The following is a 23,493-nucleotide window of genomic DNA, read 5'->3' on the forward strand; positions in this document are numbered from 1 at the left end:
GTTGGAAAGATCTAAGCCTCTGTGACGGAAGACTGATGCCAACATGCTTCTGTAACCCTTGATAGTGGGAGCTGAAAGAGATCGTTCTTTCCTCAGATATAAGAGGAAGTCAGCTATTTGAGTTACAGAGGTACTGGTCGAGGATACGGATACTGACTTGCACCAGTTTCGGAAGATTTCCCACTTCGATTGGTAGACTCTAAGGGTGGATGTTCTCCTTGCTCTAGCAATCGCTCTGGCTGCCTCCTTCGAAAAGCCTCTAGCTCTCGAGAGTCTTCCGATAGTCTGCAGGCAGTCAGACGAAGAGCGTGGAGGCCTTGGTGTACCTTCTTTACGCGTGGCTGACGTAGAAGGTCCACCCTTAGGGGAAGTGTTCTGGGAACGTCTACTAGCCATCGAAGTACCTCGGTGAACCATTCTCTCGCGGGCCAGAGGGAAGCAACTAGCGTCAACCTTGTCCCTTCGTGAGAGGCGAACTTCTGCAGTACCTTGTTGACAATCTTGAACGGAGGGAATGCATATAGATCTAGGTGTGACCAATCTAGTAGAAAGGCATCTATATGAACTGCTGCTGGGTCCGGGATTGGTGAGCAAAATATTGGGAGCCTCTTGGTCATCGAGGTTGCGAAGAGATCTATGGTTGGCTGGCCCCAGGTGGCCCAAAGTCTCTTGCATACATCCTTGTGGAGGGTCCATTCTGTTGGAATTATTTGTCCCTTCCGACTGAGACAATCTGCCATGACATTCAAGTTGCCTTGGATGAACCTCGTTACTAGTGATATGTCTAGACCTTTTGACCAGGTGAGGAGGTCCCTTGCGATCTCGTACAACGTCAGAGAGTAGGTCCCTCCTTGCTTGGAGATGTACGCCAAAGCCGTGGTGTTGTCCGAGTTCACCTCCACCACTTTGCCTTGAAGGAGAGACCTGAAGCTTTTCCAGGTCAAACGTACTGCCAGTAGCTCCTTGCAGTTGAAATGCATTGTCCTTTGACTCGAGTTCCATAATCCCGAGCATTCCCGACCGTCTAATGTCGCACCCCAGCCTACGTCCGATGCGTCCGAGAAGAGAACGTGGTTGGGAGTCTGAACAGTCAGGGGAAGACCCTCTCTAAGGTTGATATAGTCCTTTCACCAAGTCAGACCAGACTTTATCTTTCCGGAAACCGGGATCGAGACCGCTTCTAGCGTCTTGTCCTTTTTCCAGTGAAAAGCTAGATGGTATAGAAGAGGACGGAGGTGTAGTCTTCCTAGTGACACATATTGATCCACGGATGACAGTGTCCCTACCAGACTCATCCACAACCTGACTGAGCAGCGTTCCTTCTTCAGCATCTTCTGAATGGATAGCAGGGCTGGGGGCTGATCGTCTTGTTCAGCAACGTCCTCATCAGAGGGTTCCTCATCCGAAACTGATGAGGAAACGGCAACGGAGTGGGCAACGTCTGACTCGCTGAATCCGGTCGCACTGGTGGATGCGTGACGGAGCCGGACGCAAAATCATGGAACTGCTGCACAGTCTGTGAACTGTCAACAACCATGGGTGCGCGAGGAAGTACAGCGTCAACCCGAAACTGTCTAGACCGTCTGGGTTGTGCAGTCAACACCCTACCGGGTTGCTGAGGTTGACGCACTGCGTCACAACAAGTCACCTCTGCTGGTTGTTGAACGTCCTGAACGTCAACAACCACCTCCGAGCGTCGCTTAACGTCAACGTGCGACTGGCAACCCACACTGGGTCGCATCGGTGGAGGAACCACCTCAACTGGCAGACGCGAGTAGGTTACCTCAGCGTCAACAGGGCGCACAACCGACCGGTTGGAAGGTTGTTGGCCAGAAGGAGGAACCACCTCAACTGGCAGACGCGAGTAGGTTACCTCAGCGTCAACAGGGCGCACAACCGACCGGTTGGAAGGTTGTTGGCCAGAAGGTTCTTCTCCGCATTTAAGTCCTCTATCAAGGACGCAAGCTTGGACTGCATGGCTTGCAGCAAAGCCCATTTAGGGTCTACGGGAGCAGGTGTGGCAACAGACGGGGTTAGCGACTGAGGCGGAACCGTTTACCATCCCTGAAAGCCTTGTAATGTGTGACATAATAGTACAGCAAAACTTCAAAGGCTTGACAAAAGCTGAGAAGTTGACCTGTAAACAACTTGGAGCGTCTCCTGGCTAGGCGCCAGGGCGAGTCTACCAGAATTGAGAAGTCTATCTGGGCAGAGGCATGAATTCCCAAGCCGAGAACTTCTCTCGTGTCATATCAGACTCTCGCTCTATAAGCCAGTTTAAAAGAAGGGAAATCAAAGGCTGTATCCCTAAAAACTCCTCCTGGTGCAAAAACCAGTCGCCTAGCCAACGTAACGCTCTCTAGGAGAGCGAGAGAGCACTAGCTTAAAAACAACGGCTTCGAAGTAGCTAGGCCTAGTGTAAGTTCTGACGTTTGGGCGAACGAGGAGCAGCAGTTACAAGATCCGGACGAAGATCCTTAAAAAAAAATCATCATGATTTAATTAAAGTCCATAGGAGGCTAAGCAGCTTAAGGCTCCTCTCCATCTGACAGAGTCCTCAAGGGAATATCAGTAGGAGGGAGAACAGCAACTTCCTCATCTACAGGAACCTTGTCCGATAAAAGCTAGGTTACCTCAGTGAGTCTCTCACTGGAGCATTAGTAGCAGACCAGAAGGCAACTTCATGTAACTGCTTGATAGTCTGTGAACTGTCAACAACTGAACTGTCAACCACAACAGGTGCGTGAGGACGTACAGTGTCCACTCGAGACTGCTTTGACTGTCTAGACTGAGCAGTCAAAACAACTCTAGAATGCGGAGGTTGACGCACCGCGTCAAAACAAAACAACTTAGACTGTTGTTGTACCTCGCGAACGTCAACGGAAGGTTCCGTGCGTTGCTGAACGTCAACATGTGGCTGGCAGGGTACACTGGAACGCATGGGTGGCGGGACTCTCTCAGCTGGAGTGCGGCAGAAGGTCGCCTCAGCGTCCACAGGACGCACAACCGTGGTTGGTTGTAGGCTAGAGGTTGGTGTCAACCTTCTCCGCACGAAAGTCCTGCATCAATGACGTTAACTGAGACTGCATGGTCTGCAGCAAAGACCACTTAGGGTCTACAAGAGCAGGTGCGGCAACAGACGGTGTGACTGCCGGATGCGGTACCGCTTTGCCTCTCTTAGGAGGTGAGCAGTCGTCGGAAGACTGCAGCGAGTCCGAACTGACCCAGTGGCTACAACTGGGCCGTTGGACTTGCGCGGAAGGGACCGACTTGCGCTTAATAAGCCGCGAGACCTAGGTCCATGGTTTCTTACGAGAAACCTCTTCCGCAGACGAGAAATAAATGGGCTCTCTCGTCTTTGTGTGGGTGGGGCGATCTTGGGTAGATACGCCCGAAACCACGGAGGGAAAAACGTCTGTTCGTTGATCAAGGCCTCTCGAACCCATAAGTCGTTCGACATTACTTCTCCCCTGGGCTTGGGAGCTTGCAAGAGGTCCCGGACTAGGTGAACGACAGGCACGAACAGACGGACCCTCGGACGCAACACTGTAACACTTTGCGCATATCACTTTATCGATTTTCTGTTTTGCACTTATTTCACTGAAATCGAAACTTTTACTGATTTCTACCTGAAACACGCAATTCTACCCTTCATTAAAAGGTAGTAATTGCGAAATCAGTCGTATAATGCAGCTCATTAATACTAGCAAAAAACAGAAAACATATATAAAGATAAAAAATTCAGTGGCTGGGAAAGAGACTAAACACTAGTTCAAATAAACTACGTTTACAATCTCTCACCGCACATAGCCTGGGGACAAGAATAAAACCCTAGAAACGTTTTACCTTCTTCCCCGTACAGAGACTAGGGACGAGAGTATCACGAGAACAACGTTACCCGCTTGAACGGAACGTTTTCTCTCCTCTCTCTCCCTCCGTGTATATCTCTCTCTCTCTTTCTCTCTTGCTTTCGCACCTAAGAGAAGAGCCCAATTATATATCGTCAAAAAAACATGTTATTTGACTAAAGGAAAAAACTGAAAGGTTTTCCAAATAATAAATTTCCTTTAATTTAGAATTTAAAACATTTAAGCTAAGAAAGAATGAACAAAACGTCAGAATCGATTTACTCTTACTGCAAAGTGAAACCGTGATACACTCTCTCTCTATCGTAACGATAGAGCGCATGTTGAACGTCCTGAACGTCAACAACTGCGTAGTCTAAAAAACTAAACGTTAGTTCATCTTTGAAAACACTACGAAGACTATCAAAGAAATTCTTTCATAAAACATTAAATTTAAAAAGTTTTAAATTCTTTAAAGGCTAAAAACGATATAACGGGCTCAACGTTGATTAACTTCGGTTCCAAGTTAGGACCGCCTACTATCAGGAAAGGTCGCATATAAACAAAACATAAAAATTTATTTTTATATGTTTATAATAAATGGAAAGTTAATCGAAGAGGCCTAATAAAGGCGGAGAGATATAAAAAATATAGATCTATAACGTGTTAAGCAAAATTACTAAAAACCTAAACACACTTCCGTCTAAGGGAAGGGTCGGCCATTTAAAAGTGAAAGAGAGTCCATACTCTCCTTGTCACCATAATTAAATCTATCCAAAACGAGTTCAAGTTTTGAGATGAAGATAAAACACCTGCATAGCGAAAGCTCAAAACTAGAAATGTGTACTTCACCAAAATATGTGAAAACCAATCCAGTAAGCAATAGCGAATTTAGTAGGTCTTGCCGGTGGCACGACAGAGAGAAAATTGGTTCTGTGTTTACATTGAGTACTGAGTACCTGCTCGACAGATGGCGCTGTTGATGTACACCCCCTACCTGCATAGCGATCGCTGGCGTATTTTGAACGTAGAGTTTTTCTGTCGGGCAGCAGAGCTGCAGCTTATATAATCACCGGCTAAGTTTAATATTGAAAAACGAGCTTTGTGGAATATGGGAAGAGCAATTTCCTTCAAATAATAATGCTTTTTGAGCTCAAGCCATGTCGTCCTGATGGAAGGTTCCTATAAGTAGTTTTCTAAGGGATATTTGGCTACAGTGATATTCCCAGAGAATTTACCTTTAGGTCTCCAGAATTCTAACTCCTGGCGCGAATATCCTTAAAATTTCTCTTAAGGATATCGCATAAATCAGGGGATGTATATCTTGATACGACACATAGCAATCTTCACCCTGAATAGCATATTATTTATTTGCTAAGCCTATACCTATATCATAAACAGAAAGTACTCAATGCGGTACCTAGGTAATATAAAAAAAATACTAATTGGCCTTTTATGTGGTGTAATCAGCTGAAACATACATTCATAGATACCACAAATACATTTTCATTGTTTATAAAAAGGATTAATGTTTCAATTAACATTACTAAAAATATAGTTTTAACAAATTTCAAATAAGAAATATTTAAGAAGGCAAGACTAAGCATTTATAATTTTCTGTACTCTATGCCCTTTCATCATGGAGGATTTCCTTAACAACTGGATTTAAGGTTCTCCTTTTTGATTGAGTATGCACAGTAATACAATCCTCTATTATGGGAGATTTTTTTAAATAAAAGCCATCTTATACATGGAAATACAGTATATGGTAATTGTGATGTGTTTGATTCTGGTCCCTATAGCTCCTTTATATGCTCAAAAAAGGAAGGTTTAGAGTAAATGGGCTCTATAGGCAGATTTCAAATGATACACCTGTGATTAAGTAACTTACACAAATTATAACTTTAGAATTTCTCTTACAATAGTACTAATTTCATCCATTGACAAGTGATAACTACGCAAACATTCCAATTTAAGTAGGCACTTCAAACTTTTGTTAACCCTTTTACCCCCAAAGGAAGTACTGGTACGTTTCACAAAACTCATCCCTTTACCCCCATGGACGTACCGGTACGTCCTTGCAAAAAAATGCTATTTAAAATTTTTTTTTTTGCATATTTTTGATATTTTTTTTGAGAAAAATGTTATTTTTATTAATAAAATAAATTTTTGAATATACTTACCCGATAATCATGTAGCTGTCAACTCCGTTGCCCGACAGAATTCTATGGAGGGATACGCCAGCTATCACAATACTAGAAGGGGGTGTATTTACCAGCGCCACCTGTGGCCAGGTACTCAAGTACTTCTTGTTGACACCTCCTCAATTATTCCTCGGTCCACTGGTTCTCTATGGGGAGGAAGGGAGGGTCGATTAAATCATGATTATCGGGTAAGTATATTCAAAAATTTATTTTATTAATAAAAATAACATTTTTCAATATTAAACTTACCCGATAATCATGTAGCTGATTCACACCCAGGGGGGTGGGTGAAAACCAGTGTACAAGATTAAAGGATAGCTAAGTATCCCATATTTCATATAATCAGTTATCCACAATAACAATGAAATAATAAGTACCTGGTAAGGAAGTCGACTTGAACCGTTACTCTGCCTTTAATAAGATCGTCTTCCTTACTGAGCGCAGCGTTCCTCTTGGGAGGCTGAATCAACTCAAAGGTGCTAAAGTATACAGGGCTGCAACCCATACTAAAGGACCTCATCACAACCTTTAACCTTGGCGCTTCTCAAGAAAGAATTGACCACCCGCCAAATCAACAAGGATGTGGAAGGCTTCTTAGCCGACCGTACAACCCATAAAAAGTATTCAAGAGAAAGGTTAAAAAGTTATGGGATTATGGGAATGTAGTGGCTGAGCCCTCGCCTACTACTGCATTCGTTGCTACGAATAGACCCAGGGTGTAGCAGTACTCGTAAAGAGACTGGACATCTTTGAGATAGAATGATGCGAACACTGACTTGTTTCTCCAATAGGTTGCATCCATAACACTCTGCAGAGAACGGTTCTGTTTGAAGGCCACTGAAGTAGCCACAGCTCTCACTTCATGTGTCCTTACCTTCAGCAAAGCAAGGTCTTCTTCCTTCAGATGAGAATTTGCTTCTCTAATCAGAAGCCTGATGTAGTAAGAAACTGAGTTCTTAGACATTGGTAGAGAAGGCTTCTTGATAGCAAACCATAAGGCTTCTGATTGTCCTCGTAATGGTTTTGACCTTTAGATAGTACTTAAGAGCTCTAACTGGGCAAAGTACTCTCTCCAGTTCGTTCCCCACCATGTTGGACAGGCTTGGGATCTCGAACGACTTAGGCCAAGGACGGGAAGGAAGCTCGTTTTTAGCCAAAAAACCGAGCTGTAAGGAACATGTAGCCGTTTCAGATGTGAAACCTATGTTCCTGCTGAAGGCGTGGATCTCACTTACTCTTTTACCTGTTGCTAAGCACACGAGGAAAAGAGTTTTTTAATGTGAGGTCCTTAAAAGAGGCTGATTGGAGCGGTTCAAATCCTGATGACATTAGGAACCTTAGGACCACGTCTAGATTCCAGCCTGGAGTGGACAACCGACGTTCCTTTGAGGTCTCAAAAGACCTAAGGAGGTCCTGTAGATCTTTGTTGGAGGAAAGATCCAAGCCTCTGTGGCGGAAAACCGCTGCCAACAAACTTCTGTAACCCTTGATCGTAGGAGCTGATAGGGAGCTTACGTTCCTTAGATGTAACAGGAAGTCAGCAATCTGGGTTACATTGGTACTGGTTGAGGAAAACTGCATTGGCCTTGCACCAGCTTCGGAAGACTTCCCATAAAGACTGATAGACTCTGAGAGTGGATGTCGTCCTTGCTCTGGCAATCGCTCTGGCTGCCTCCTTCGAAAAGCCTCTAGCTCTTGAGAGTCTTTCGATAGTCTGAAGGCAGTCAGACGAAGAGCGTGGAGGTTGGGAGTACCTTCTTTACGTGAGGTTGACGCAGAAGGTCCACTCTAGGAGGAAGAGTCCTGGGAACGTCGACCAGCCATTGCAGTACCTCAGTGAAACATTCTCTCGCGGGCCAGAGGGGAGCAACCAACGTCAGCCGTGTCCCTTTGTGAGAGGCGAACTTCTGAAGTACCCTGTTGACAATCTTGAACGGCGGGAATGCATACAGGTTGAGATGGGACCAATCCAGCAGAAAGGCATCCACGCGAACTGCTGCTGGGTCTGGAATCGGAGAACAATACAAGAGGAGCCTCTTGGTCATCGAGGTAGCGAATAGATCTATGGTTGGCTGATCCCACAGGGCCCAAAGTCTGCTGCAAACATTCTTGTGAAGGGTCCACTCTGTGGGGAAGACCTGACCCTTCCGGCTGAGGCGATCTGCCATGACATTCATATCGCCCTGAATGAGCCTCGTTACCAGCGTGAGCTTTCGATCTTTTGACCAAATGAGGAGGTCCCTTGCGATCTCGAACAACTTCCTCGAATGAGTCCCTCCCTGCTTGGAGATGTAAGCCAAGGCTGTGGTGTAGTCGGAGTTCACCTCCACCACCTTGTTAAGCTGGAGGGACTTGAAGTTTATCAAGGCCAAATGAACTGCCAACAACTCCTTGCAATAGATGTGAAGTGTCCTTTGCTCCTGATTCCATGTTCCCGAGCATTCCTGTCCGTCCAGTGTCGCACCCCAGCCCGTGTCCGATGCGTCCGAGAAGAGACGGTGGTCGGAGGACTGAACAGCCAATGGTAGACCTTCCTTGAGAAGAATGCTGTTCTTCCACCACGTTAGAGTAGACCTCATCTCTTCGGAAACAGGAACTGAGCCCGTCTCTAGCGTCATGTCCTTTATCCAGTGAGCAGCTAGATGATACTGAAGGGGGCGGAGGTGGAGTCTCCCTAACTCGATGAACAGGGCCAGCGATGAAAGTGTCCCTGTTAGACTCATCCACTGCCTGACTAAGCATCGGTTCCTTCTCAGCATGCTCTGGATGCATTCTAGGGCTTGGAAGATCATTGGGGCCGACGGACAAGTCCGAAAAGCTCGACTCTGAAGATCCATACCCAAGGAGACAATGGTCTGGGATGGAACGAGCTGAGACTCCTCAAAATTGACCAGGAGGCCCAGTTCCTTGGTCAGATCCATAGTCCATTTGAAAATCTCCAGACAGCGACGACTTGAGGGAGCTCTTAAAAGCCAGTCGTCTGACGGAGCCGGACACAAGATCATGATACTGCTGCACAGTCTGTAAACTGTCAATCATGGGCAAGCGAGGAAGTACAGTGACAACCCGAATCTGTCTAGACTGTCTGGGTCGTACAGACAACTCCTTAACGGGTTGCTGAGGTTGCCCACTGCGTCACAACAAGTCCCTTCTGTTGGTTGTTGAACGTCTTCCCCGTGACACATTGACTCCGTAAACAAAAAATCCTCTAACAAGGACTAAGCTTGGACTGCATGTCATGCAACACAGCTCAAGGTCTATGGGAGCAGGTGTGGTAACAGACGGGATTAGCGGCTGAAGTGTAACCATTACCTTCCCTGTAAGCATGTTATGCTTAAATAAAAGTCCATAAGAGGTTATGCAGCTAAAGGCTCCCTCCAAATGACAGAGTCCTCAAGGGAATATCAGAAGGAGGGAGAAAAGAACTTTCTCATCTACAGGGACCTTATCCTAGAAAAGCTAAGTTCTCTGAGTGAGGGTTCACTGGTGCAAAGCAGCAGACTAGAAGGCAACGTTATGAAACTGCTTGACAGTCTAGTGAGTTGGCAACAACCCAAGATGTGTTGAGAAGCATGCGGTAAGGTATGCAGAGCATGATGTATGCAGAGTATGCTGTATGCAGAGCATGCTGAATGCAGAGCATGCTGTATGCAGAGCATGTTGTATGCAGAGCATGCTGAATGCAGAGCATGCTGAATGCTGAGCATGTAGGAAGTAGAGCCTGCTGTAAGCAGAGCCTGCTGAAAGGAAAGCAGAGCGTGTGCATGGCGTTTAACATTTCTCAGAAATTCCATGACCAGTGCTAGAGTGCTTAATGCATGCTTGCATGGGGTTTAAACCATGGTATGCTGAACAGCAGAGTCAGAACGAGCTGGAACAACAACAGAGGTTTCCTCAACTTGAGGGAAAACCTGAGGTTCAGACTGCATAGGCTGAACAACAGACGGAGCAGAAGGCAGGTGCAAGGGTGAAGGAGGTTGACTCCTAGCAAGAGTTGCACCCAAGGATTGCACCAGCTGAGCGGAGGACGGAGGCGGAGTAGTCCGTTCCTGTTCCTGAGAGATGAGTGGAGCATGAGAAGGTTGAGGCTGCGCAGAACAAGGTAAAGTTCTAGCAAGCTGAGGCTCCTGAGGCGCAAGTGCATGGTGTAGATGAGCTTGCCTAGATGAGGGTTGAACTCGGTGCAGCGCTGGTTGAGCAGACAGACTCACGGAGGGGAGAGGTTGTTGTACCCCAACCGAGAGTTGCACCACTGGAGGAGCAGCAAGGGGAGGAGGAGGAAGAGTGTAACTCTCCTGATCCCAAAGCAAGGGTTGCCTTAAAGAAGGCTGAGGCTGAACAACACTGTGAACAGCAAACTCCGAAAGTGGTTCAACATCGTACGCCTGGCAGATGGAGCTGCGACTGGGTGCAGCGAGTGCAGGCGGGTGCAGCACAGGCTGAACGGGTGCAGGAGGTTGGTGCACCACCGGTGCAGGCGGGTGCAGCATAGGCTGAACGGGTGCAGGAGGTTGGTGCACCACCGGTGCAGGCGGGTGCAGCACAGGCTGAACGGGTGCAGGAGGTTGGTGCACCACCGGTGCAGGCGGGTGCAGCACAGGCTGAACGGGTGCAGGAGGTTGGTGCACCACAGGTGCAGGAGGTGCAACACTCTCAGCACGACACTCACGCATCAAGTCCGAAAGCTGTGCTTGCATGGACTGTAGTAGAGTCCACAACATCATACGCCTGGCAGATGGTACTGTGATCAGGCGGAGCGAGTGTAGGAGGAGGGAGTGTAGGCGGAGGCGGTGGAGCAACACTCTCAGCCCGACACTCACTCATCAAGTCCGAAAACTGTGCTTGCATGGACTGTAGTAGAGTTCACAACATCGTACGCCTGGCAGATGGTGCTGCGACCAGGCGGAGCAGGTGCAGGCTGGGCGAGCACAGGTGCAGCGAGAACAGGTGGAGGGAGTGCAGGCGGTGCAACACTCTCAGCCCGACACTCACGCATCAAGACCGAAAGTTGTGACTGTATGGACTGCAGTAGAGTTAACTTGGGGTCGGCAGACACTAAGTTCTGCTGAGGTAAAGCCTTAACAGCAGAGATCTGTTGTGGCAGAACCTTACTCCTCTAAGTCGGAGTGTAATCAACTGATGACTTAGGAGAGTCAGAGCTAACCCAACGACTGCATTCGGGTTGTGAACTTTAACTTCGTACGTCTGGCATAGGTCTGGACTTAACGTTTAAGAAGTCTTGAGACCTGAGACCAGCGTTACTCTGCCTTTATTTTCTCCCCTAATCTCTTCTGCAGACGAGCAAAATAAGGGCTCAATCGTCTGCGGGTGGGAGTGACGGTCTCGGTAAGACACGCCCACAACCACCGAGAATACTTCTGTGCGCCGATCAAGGCCTGCTGAACCCTTATGCCCTTCGACATTGCTTCTCCCCTGGGCTTGGGAGCTTGCAAGAGGTCCCGGACTGGGAGGACGACTGGCGCGCACAAAAGTACCCTCACGCACTAATCACTTATCACTTTGATTTCTGTTTGCACTTATTTCACTGAACTCGAAACTTAAGTGGTTTGTACCTGAAATACGCAATTCTATCCTTTCTCAAAGTTAGTAATTGAGAAAACAGAATTACAATGTAACAGAAAAATCTAATGAAAGATAAATCAGTGGTTGGAAAGAGACTAAACACTAGATCACTCTAGAAACGTTTAGTTTCTTCCCCTAAAGAGACTAGGGAGAAGAGCAAAAATCGATAATGACGTTACTCGTACGCCTGGCAGGCTTGAATGAAACGTTTATCCTCTTTCTCCCTCCGTCTCTATCTCTCTCTCTCTCTCTCTTGACTTAGAACCTGAGAGAAGAGCCCAATCATATATATCGTTAAAACATATTATTGTTAAAGGAAAAAACTGAAAAGTTCCTTTATTAGGATCAAAACCATTAAGTTAAGAAAGAATGAACAAAACGCTAGACACGGTTACTCTTACTGCAACGTGAAACCGTGAACATTCTTTCTCTATCGTAACGATAGAGTGCAAGTTGAACGTTCTGAACGTCAACAACTGCAGAGACAAAACAAAACGTTAGTTCAGCTTGAAAACAGTACGAGACTGTCAAAGAAAATCTTTCAAACTCTGTGGCGGAAAAAGCATAATATGTTAACAGGTAAAACCGAAATGACGGGCTCAAAGTTTATTAACTTCGGTAAAAGACCGCCTACTATTAGGAAGGTCGAATATAAACAAATATAAAAATTAATTTTAATGAGTTTATAATAAAAGGAAGTTAATCGAAGAGGCCTATAAGAGGCGGAGAGATATAAAATAAATCTATAACTTTGTTAAGCAAAATTAAGAAAGAGAGTCTATACTCTCTTAGACACCAACACTTCCGTCTAAGGGAAGGGTCGGCCATTGAAAGGTGAACGAGAGTTCATACTCTCTCGTCACCAAAATTAACCAAAATAATTCCAAAAGCTAACTAAGCTAATATAGAAGTTTTCCAGTAAAGCGACAGCCGAAATCAAAGAGAAATACTTCACCAAAGTCGTGAAAATACTCCAAGAACATAAGCGTATCCCAGAACGTCTTGCCGGAAGCACGACAGAGGAATAATTGAGGAGGTGTCAACAAGAAGTACTTGAGTACCTGGCCACAGGTGGCGCTGGTAAATACACCCCCTTCTAGTATTGTGATAGCTGGCGTATCCCTCCATAGAATTCTGTCGGGCAACGGAGTTGACAGCTACATGATTATCGGGTAAGTTTAATATTGAAAATTCAGGCATTTTCCAAGAGAATGAGACCAACCTGACCTCTCTATGACAAAAATTAAGGCTGTTAGAGCAATTTAAAAAATATATACTGCAAAATGTGCTGGAAAAAAAAATAACCCCTGGGGGTTAAGGGTTGGAAATTTCCTAATACCCTGGGGGTAAAAGGGTTAAATAAAAGTTTGTATTTACAAATAAATGAGCAAGTTTATTCAATTAATTGTGAAAACCAAAAGTCAACTCACCAACATGAATGACTTTCTCATTACCAGCGCCATCAATAGCATAAGCTTTAAACAGGGGATGCAGAAGTCCTTTACGTGGATTCAAAATTAATCGGAAATCCCTGCAAAAATAAAATAGAAAACATTACTAAAAGATAGTTAGGTAAACACTGTAAAGTACAGTATATCAAGGGCATACACAACCATAGAAACCTGTTAAAAATTACACTCTTGTCTTAACCCTTTTACCCCCCAAAGGACGTACTGGTACGTTTCACAAAAACCATCCCTTTACCCCCATGGACGTACCGGTACGTCCTTGCAAAAAAATGCTATAAATTTTTCTTTTTTTCATATTTTTGATAATTTGTGAGAAAATTCAGGCATTTTCCAAGAGAATGAGACCAACCTGACCTCTCTATGACAAAAATTAAGCCTGTTAGAGCAATTTAAAATAAGTATACGACAAAATGTGATGGGATAAAAATAACCCTTTGGGGGTTAAGGGTTGGAATTTTCCAAATAGCCCAGGGGTAAAAGGGTTAAAAATTACACCCTTGTCTTAATGACTGAATTTCAATAGAACATTTTATCTCTGGGCTACAACAGAGATCCGTTTCAATGACGTGATGTAACTTGAATTTTTAAGTATCAGAACACACCAAAATACAGTACAGTACTGTATATAAACACCGAAGTCACTCACCTATGCTAATGCAATAGTAGAGTCATAATCTAGTACATACATACATTATTATTCTTATTATTATTATCACTTGCTAAGCTACAACCCTAGTTGGAAAAGCAGGATGCTATAAGCCCAGGGACTCCAACCTGGAAAATAGTCCAGTGAGTAAAGGAAACAAGGAAAAATTAAACATTTTAAGAACAGTAACAACATAAATATCTCCTATATAAACTATAACAATTTTAACAAAACAAGAGGAAGAGAAATAAGATAGAATAGTGTGCTCGAGTGTACCCTCAAGCAAGAGAACTCTAACCCAAGATAGTGGAAGACCATGGTACAGAGGCTATGGTACTACTCAAGACTAGAGAACTATGGTTTGATTTTGGAGTGTCCTCTTAGAAGAGCTGCTTACCATAGCTAAACAGTCTCTTCTGCCCTTACCTAGAGGAATGTGGCCACTGAAAAATGACAGTGCAGTAACTCCTTGGGTGAAGAAGAACTGTTTGGTAATCTCACTGTTGTCAGGTGAATATGTAAAGAATGGGCCAGACTATTCGGAGTATGTGTAGGCAAAGGAAAAACGAACCGTAAACAGAGAGATGGATCCAATATAGTACTATCTGGCTAGTCAAAGGACTCCATATCTCTCTGGCGGTAGTATCTCAACGGGTGGCTATCTGGAAGCAAAGACTTCACAAATAAAGGACTCAAGTCGTATCAACACATCAGTTGTTGAGTGCATTTTTCTAAATCCACACTGGATAGGTGATAAAATACCTTTCTTTTCCAGCTACCACATCAGTCTTGCATTGACCATCTTCTCCTTGATCTTACATAAGCAAGATGTCAATGCAATTGGTATATAGTTTACTGCTAAAAACTTATCCTTACCCGGTTTTAAAAAGGCTAAAATAATGGCTAGTTCCCAAACACTTGGATGACTATGATCATGCCATATTCTATTAATAATGCTTTAAATAAATAACTTTTTATTAACAGGTACATGTTTAATCATTGCATATGGAATTCCATTAGGTCCAGGGGCTGTATCATTACAAGTGGAAAGTGCAGAATCAAATTCTCTTTGAGTATAAGGAGAATTGTATGACTCCTCCCTTCCGTTGCGAAATTTAAAAATTTATTTTCTTCAATGTTCCAATACTGGTGACAAGGGACTGCTACACACTTATACGATACATTTGAGAAAGGATCAGCCAGGGCATTGCTAACCTCAGTTGCTCCAGTCACATAATGACCATTTACTTTCAACACTGGTGGTTGGTTGGGGGGTGAATTTGCCTGCTATCTTTTTTACTTTCCTCCACACAGAAGATGGTGATGTTCTACTGTTAATGGAGGAAACAAAAGACACTCATGACTGGCACCTAGAGACATTGAGCAAAATCCGGAACCAGTTTGTCCTAGATTATGTCAATGTCGTCTACTGTATTGTAATATTCGTGGTATACATGCAAATATTCCAGACCTTACAGTTGCATCCAGACAGTATGATATTCTTTTATGCTCAGAAACTTTGGTTTCTAATATGAGGCACTCATCTGAGCTCTTTATGATGGTTTTAAGAAGCCAATAATGTTGAAACGTGATGCCATCCCTGAGGCCAGGGGAATGGCGGTGTATATTAGGACTGAGTACCCTGCTTCTCATAAATCCTGCTATCAATGTGGATGTCATGAGATTCAGGCAATAAAAGTTTGTGGCAGGCATAACAACTTCTATTTATGCTTGATCTACCGGAATCCTGAACCCGCCTGTTAGAACCGAGACCGAGAAACTATGGAATCATCCTCCCCATATCTGTAATGACGGGCTTCCGGCCAGAAGCCGAGAGTCCTACCCCAAGCATTGGATCGCCCTGGATTCCGAAGACCCAACACTTAAGAATAGTTCCGCCAAAAAGGTCCAAAGCATCTTTGGAATGGCTGAGATCATCCAATACTCTCACAAATAGCTTTGAATGCAAATACCTCCCAAACGCGACACCTCCTAACATTCAGTGAAGCAGACAGCAATAACGGATGTAGAAACATCCACTCAAGCGGCTATAATGGATGTAGAAAAATCCAGGTCAAAAGGAAAAAAAAATTTATAAATATATATGTATGTACATACAGTATATGCACATATAAGGGAAATTTTACTCAGAGTTGGAACAGCAACAGGAAAGAAAGTTTATAAAATTAGGAGAAGGTCAAAATAATATTGAGAGAAAGAAAAAGATGAGAGAGAGAAATTTAGGATTCGAAATGGGGGAGCAATTTCCCCAAGTTCGAGAGCCCTCTTGCCCGTCACCAAGTTTCAGCACAGGAATGATATGGCGTGCTAAAGCCCAATGACTTCATCAAGGCATTCTCTCATTAAGAGGGTCCCTAGGTTTGAGGGGGTATTCCGTGTTACTAAGGTACATGCGAATAAGGTCACCTATGAGCTGCAGAGACTGCCTGATGGTGAACTGGTAAAAGCTCCTCATATCCAGTTAAAGGCCTGGCTTGGACCTCCAGTCTATCTTAGGAGGCACTTTCTATGGTGTCCGAGGGGTCCTGATCCTGTAACTGAGACTCAGAATACTTCAGGACTTGTGGATAATAAGTTCAACTTCCTCTGAAGTCTCGGAGATTTCTGATTCTAGTAGTGATGGTGACTCCTTTGGGGTGGCTACAATAGTCGCATCATACCTTTTGTCTCGAGATTTTAATAAGTCCCGACAACAAAGGAAAAGTTACCAACCTACTAGAGCTATTACAAAGCCCAAAATAGGAGTATCCCTGGGTGAGGAACCAATCAATGCTATTTCCATTAATTCTTATGGTAAAATTTGATTCGGCGTCTGAATAATTCGGAGTTCAAGCACAAATTCTGAACAAATTACGTTCAACTTGAGGTACCATTATAATGTTGACAAAGGTGAGCAAAGACTTTGATAGAAGAGAGCATCTTTAAATAACCTTTCACCCATACAGCAATCTCCACTAATACAAAACAGTTGAACAGCTTGAGAGTAGAATAAATAAATCTAATTACTGTACTGTATAAACTTGAGTAACACATGCAGCATCTTCATTCCAGTTTAAAAGAATCATGCAAAATATTTCAGTGAGCAAGCTTACCGTCCAAGAGCACTGAACTGCACTTCTTTAATCTTATTAAATCGGTGATTACTCTCCTTAGTGCCTCGTTTAACAATATGATGCTTGAATGCAGAAGAGTCTATCAATTCATAATAACGTAAATTTGGATGATGAGGGAGAGAACCAAATAGACCTGAAATTAAAGACAAACTATATATCTGACATTGGTTATAAAAATATATATAACATCTGTAAGAGTAAACAGATACAGTGCTCAATTCCATATTATAATTCTTAAAAATTCTAACCCTTTTACCCTCTAAGGACATACTGGTACGTTTCACAAAAGCCATCCCTTTACCCCCATGGACGTACCGGTACGTCCTTGCAAAAAAATGCTATAAAAATTATTTTTTTTCATATTTTTGATAATTTTTTGAGAAAATTCAGGCATTTTCCAAGAGAATGAGACCAACCTGACCTCTCTATGACAAAAATTAAGGCTGTTAGAGCAATTTAAAAAAATATACACCAAAATGTGCAGGGAAAAAAATAACCCCCTGGGGGTTAAGGGTTGGAAATTTCCAAATAGTCTGGGGGTAAAGGGGTTAAGAGCAACTTTGAAGCAGTTAGTATAAACAGAAATTGGCAAGTTATGAACCCTCCCCTCCCTTCACTGATAAACCTAGATACTGTAAAGTGTGGATTAACTCGAGTTGTGAATCTATCATACTTTAAAGGAACTTACAAAACAATACATTTCCTTTTCAAAACATAAATGAGCTGTTGATAGAAAACCTTTAGTGTCTTTATAAGAGAGTATACTGTAGTATGATAGAAAAATATTAGGAAAGCAAGCAATAAGTTCCTTTATAAGAGAGTATACTGTAGTATGCTATCTACCGTCGAATTTCTACTATAGTATGGTATCTACCACAAAGTATGTTATCTACCGTCAATGTTAATCCTCCTGTTTGATGAGGATTATCAAACAGATTACGTACCACAAGTAAGTTATCCTCAATGGACTTTAATGATAGTTTAATAATATTTATTGGAAGGACAACATGGATGCATAATTATAAGAAGTTTGTAGGTTAGGTTAAGTTGGGTTGAGTTAGGTTAGGCTAGGTTAGGTTATCAAGTCGGTAGTGATCCTCCTTATTAGAGGTGTATTAGCAAGTAGACCGTATCCTTAGGGACTGATGGTAGGTATCATACTATAGTCAGAGATGGGTGGTAGATAGCAAAATCAGCGGTAGATAGCATACTATAATAGCACCGAAAAATATTACGAAAGCAAGCATTAACAATCTTACTTTACCAAGAGTAATGTATGACCATGTCTTTCCTTATATTTTCAACAAATGATATGTAACATCTGAACTTAAAAATACAAAGAAGGAAGATTTGTAATTTGTTCAATCTATTATCTAAAAATACATTTTTTTCTAAGTAATTTGTATTTTTTCTGGCTATACAAACATGAGTTCTTTAATAAGAGTACAATTTCAGCAAAGCTAGTACAGCCATTAAAAATTTCACAAGGTAGTTATTACCGTTGGCAGGTGGTGGTAAAGCCCTGTCCACTTGTCAGTTGGCTATAACATGACAAATTCGAAGATAATTTGTATTTTTCCTAACCATACAAACCTTAGCTATTAACATAGGGTATTACTTTCGGCGTAGCTGAAATGGCGAGCCATTAGATTTTTAACGAGGGTTAACTACCCCCGCGCTAGTTAGCAGGGGTAGGGGAGGGGTAGCTAGCTACCCCTCCCCCCTCACACATACTGGTGAACTGACTCACTTCGCTTTTGGCTCGGACGACGAACGGATGTCTCTGTTCCCATCCTCGCATGGCAGCCATTTATCATTTTGTCTTTACTTAATTACTTACTTTTCTTGTACTCAAATATATACATAAACATATATATATATATATGTAAACATATTTTTATGTTTATGTTTGTCAGTTGGCTATAACATTCATTTTGGACCTAAGTCTGGGTTTTGCAGGAAGCGAGACATGAAGGACACATTTTTGTATAGTTACAAAACTTACAAATTACTTTTAAATTTTGTGATTTGTTCCTACACAAATACAAACCATTGTCCTTTAATAGGTGATGCATTCTTATGAGGTGGGGGGGGGGAGAAAGTCCCTATGAACAAGAACATTGCTGGTTTAGCTTTCCAAAGAAAGGTCAGAGAACCTGGTTCTATGTAGAAACAGAGGTGATGACTCCTGCCAACCTTCTAACAATCTGATATTGGAGATGTTACAGGCATTAGGTTAGGCCAATACCAATGGTAAGTGTTAATTGATAACAGGGGAACTTATATCCTTGTATAGGATATAATGTCTGAATGTATACATATCTGCAAGGAATGGGGTTGAAAACATTCTAACCATCCTCTCCCCTCTTGGAGGATGAGAGAGATACTTCTCAATAAAGGTTGTTTGAAAAGAAAGCTTGCTGATTTATGATGCTTAACTGCATCTGACATCCTTTCCAGCTGATAGCGGCCGTGACTGGTGCATTCCTAGGAGAAGGAAAAGAAAGAAGGGTAGAAGGCCAATCACTCTACCTTCCATTTTCAGCTTATTGTGGTGGCCTGGTAGTAGCGTAGGAAAATGTTGGCGCGTAGGCGCAGGCAAGACCTAGCGCGCAGGAGAACGTGGGCGCGTATGCGCATGAGGGCGCACGTAGCGCGTGATGGAGCTACGCTCCTGTTGGGGGGTATGAGCGTGTTGGCGCGTACACCCTTGATGCCCTGTGTTAGGGTTTAGTGATGGGGCCTGACGAGCTACTAAGGAGCGTTCGTCAGGTTTCGTTGGTGCGTAGCGCGTATCTGCTTGGCGTGCCTTAGCGTGCTTAGGTGAAGCCTTGTTAGGTCTGTCAGATGGAAGGTCGACGTGTCCTTTAAAAGGACAGCCTTTCACCGAAGGAGATCGCGAATGATCTGCAGAAAGGTCCAGGAGCAGTGATAGGTGATTGGTCTTGAGGCTCCTCTGTGGTGGACTGCATTGAAGATGTTGAACCAAAGAGGCGCCTCCTCACCGCAGGTGAAGGAAGGCCTCTATGGCGAAGAGGAAGGCAAGCCTTTCGACGAATGCACCCTCTGGGGGCCGTTGGATCAGCAAGCTGACCTTCTGCAGTCCTCCGAAGAGGAGTCTCTGTAAGTGAACTCCCCCGAAGGGAAGAAACACTAGCAGGAGAGACTGACGATGAACTTAATTTCTCCCTCGTAGTTTGAACAGGAACGGGAGAAACTAAGCCGTCAGCTTCCGTAGAGTTTGGAGAGGCAGAGGTGATGGGTGATACTGCATTAGATACCTCTGACACCATAACATTGACAAGAGACAGAGGATCAACCTCTGACGGCGATTGCTTGACAGCGGCACCCAATCGGATGTAATTAAGCAAAACCTCCTTGGAGGGCGAACCCGTAAGCCCCAAGGAGGACCAAAGCTGAAATAAGGTTAGTGACATATCCTCCCCCGGAGGGAGAGGTGAAGCTGCTACGCTAGGGGAAGCAACGTCATCTCTCGAGCCCCGAGGTTGGTAAACAGTACATTGGTCTACGCTACCACTCGACGGTCTCTCGAAAGAGACCGACCAAGTGGGAGCTTCGGAGGAGGTTTGGGCAACGGAAGAAAAGGCCTTGGGTTTTTCAACTTTCAAAGAAACCTTCGAAGGAGAAAAATCCCGTTTGGACTTCTTCTTCCGTCGTCGTGAAAACCTCTCCCACTGGGAGGTAGACCACTCCCTACACCTATTGTTGCTATCACACTGTTGACCCCTACAAGAAGGACAAAGGGTGTGAGGATCAGTCTCGACCGCCGACATGAATGTTCCACAGGGGCGGTCGGGAAACCTAGGGCAGGTGCGCATGATCGCAGAGGCCAATTTCACATATACAGAACTAGAAAAAAGAAAAGACAAAAGCAATTAAATGGCTGCAAAATGACAGCGAGGATGAGAGCGGACACGTCCGACCACCATCCGAGCCAAGAGCAAAGTGAGCTCAAGCACAGGTGTGTGAGGGGGCGGGTAGCAAGCTACCCTCCCCTATCCCCGCTAACTAGCGGTGTGGGTAGTAAACCCTCGTTAAAAATTAATGGCTCGTCATTTCAGCTACGCCGAAAGTAATACCCCTATTAAATAGCGTGGTTTGTATTCCAGTTACGGAACAACTTAATGTGTTAAGGAAAAGCTTGAATCAGTTAAAGAAGGCATGTTTCACAAATTAAGCAATGGTCTACCTAGGTTGGAGAATAGGATGTAGGCTATTGCCAAATTTTCCTTCAATTGTTAACTTTCAACTCTCTCAAATTATTTCTATCCTTAGATTACACTGAACCATATACATATACAGTTCATTTTAGCATATTTCACCGTCAATTGTGAAGTTTTATTTCACCCGCTCACACGTTTCACCCACTCACACAATTTGTATATTTTTTGTATCAACATTATGACAATTCCAACAACTTTTGTTAGTAATGTTTTTCCTGCACATTAATATTAAGGGATAATGAAAAATCATTTCTTTAACATTCTTGCTACATTCTCGTCACTGAAAAGCCATATTTGCTGCAATCATGTGGGGAGATTTTGCTCCGTCGAGGTTCACTTCACCCATAAATAAACATTATCTCGTTGCTTCTCTGTTCTGGCAAGTGGTAAATGAATGTGCTGCACACACCATCCATGCGAGTCATTATGGAAATATCATAAGTACCTATGATTTATATTACGTCTCCTAAATGGACCCTACTCTACATTAGCTCGCTTCATTCACGATTAAACATTATCTTATTGCTCCTCTGTTCTGGCAAGCGGTACACAGTTGTGGTGTGCACGCCAACCATGATGGCCTTTACTTCGGTGATATTTTCTATTTTCAAGAAGAAATTCTGAACACTCCATGTGATGGAGAGCACTGATTAGCTGTGAGAAATGTCATTAAGCACATAATGAAACAAACATATTGGCCTATTCAGGGTCATTTACAAAAGATATTCATTGATGCCTTCCTCCCCGCAAGCTCGCAGTAAATATGTCCCTTCGGTGACCAGAATGTAGAGCAATGGTAAAAGGAATTATTTTTTCACTATCACTTAATATAAATTTGTAAGGAAAACATTGGGGTGTATGTATGATGGTGGCCATACTCCATAACTACGGTAAAATTAGAATTACGGACGGAACAAGATTTTGAACAGATTAAATATTATTTCCTGTAGTAAATAATGGGCTTTCACTGAATTTGACCTTCATTTCAGCAGCAAATAAACTTAAAACCGGTAAAACCATCTAAGAATGGGGATATTTTTAGAATTCTAATGATTTTTGCCCTGCCGAGCACTCGCTTCGCTACCGGAAAAAGAAAAACATCAAGCTTCTATGCAGTGGCAAGAGGTATATGCTGAGCGGTGCACACTACCCCATAGATTACTATTTCCTAGATAATAAAGTTTTAATTTGCAGTGACAATACGTATTCTTTTCGAAGAAAACACACATTTTTCTATAAGAATCACCTGGTTTTCAGTAGAAAAGCTTTTTCTGTCCATAGCTATAATAAAACCATAAGTCCCCTATTTTCAACCCTATCGCTAAGAATACGGCAGTCTAAGAGGGGTTGCACCGGGGTGTTAACTCCCAGTTATGTAAATAGGTAAGGACATGGTTTATAGGTTAGGTTAAGTGGAGTTATTTACATTAGGTGGTGTTCTATGCAAGCGGAAGGTTCTGTCCATCGTTATGCAAAGGCCCCAAAACAACACTAGGAAAAGTTGTTAGAATTGTCATAACGTAGAAGCGAAAAATTTACAATTAGCTGTGCGAGTGAGCGAGACAAAACTTTACAGCTACCATTTCACCATTACTGCAGGAGCTAATCACTCAAGTGTTACCCCTTACTCAGCAAACCCAAAATCCATTGGGGTCCCCCATAGATATTAAATTTAATGTATATGTCCAAGTAACCTAGCCAAGGGGTATATATGAGTCCACAAAATAAAATGATTTGGCTACACATTAACGCTCAAAAATATATATAATATACGATAACCAGTCTGAAAATATATATGACATTTTTGCATTCGACGAGAAATTCATTTGACATAAAACCACTCCTTACCTCCTGTCAAATCCAAAGTTAGAACTATGGTCGGTACCAAAGACAGTAATGCGGTGGATACACTTAACATTGCTTCTGAATAAAGGTCTCCTATTTTTCCTTTTGGATTAACAATCAAAAGTCGAATTGGTCTACCAGGGACAGATCCAAAATACAAACGGAAGAAATGTTTCCTAAGAGTCAAAGTCGTGTTGTCGTCTGCTTTGTTTACATTGATCAAGTTAGGTTTGCCAGATTATTCGACTGGATTATCGTACATGAGCCTTAAAATTGTCCTTTTTCAACCAAAATTATCGTACACAGTTTCAAAATAATCATTTACGAGTTACATGATTGACTTATTTCGAAATATTTTAGTATATTTGTTTAATCAAACACACACACACATATATGTATATACATAAGGTATGTATCGTACATCGTACTAGACCTAAAATAATCGTACAAGTACGATAATTATCGTACGAATGGCACCCCTGCGACAACTTATAAAGTTATTCTTTTATATTCAACGTTCAGA

The 23,493-nt window shown here is 43.2% G+C and overlaps 1 protein-coding gene across 1 annotated transcript in view; it reads right to left on the reverse strand.

Moving 5' to 3' along the window:
* The window catches only part of LOC137630848 (ADAM 17-like protease), a 67,308-nt gene extending 44,142 nt beyond the window's left edge, over nucleotides 1-23,166 (reverse strand). Inside the window, exons 1-3 of the mRNA XM_068362395.1 lie at nucleotides 22,974-23,166; nucleotides 16,861-17,014; nucleotides 13,063-13,163 (exon numbers count right to left, since the gene is read on the reverse strand). Coding sequence (XP_068218496.1) covers nucleotides 13,063-13,163; nucleotides 16,861-17,014; nucleotides 22,974-23,043 — 325 coding nt within the window. The 5' untranslated portion in view covers nucleotides 23,044-23,166. The remainder of the gene's footprint in view (nucleotides 1-13,062; nucleotides 13,164-16,860; nucleotides 17,015-22,973) is intronic.
* Nucleotides 23,167-23,493: the final 327 nt, after the last annotated feature.

This window comes from Palaemon carinicauda, chromosome 39 (genome assembly GCF_036898095.1).
Source record: "Palaemon carinicauda isolate YSFRI2023 chromosome 39, ASM3689809v2, whole genome shotgun sequence".
In the NCBI taxonomy this organism is placed as follows: Eukaryota; Metazoa; Arthropoda; class Malacostraca; order Decapoda; family Palaemonidae; genus Palaemon; species Palaemon carinicauda.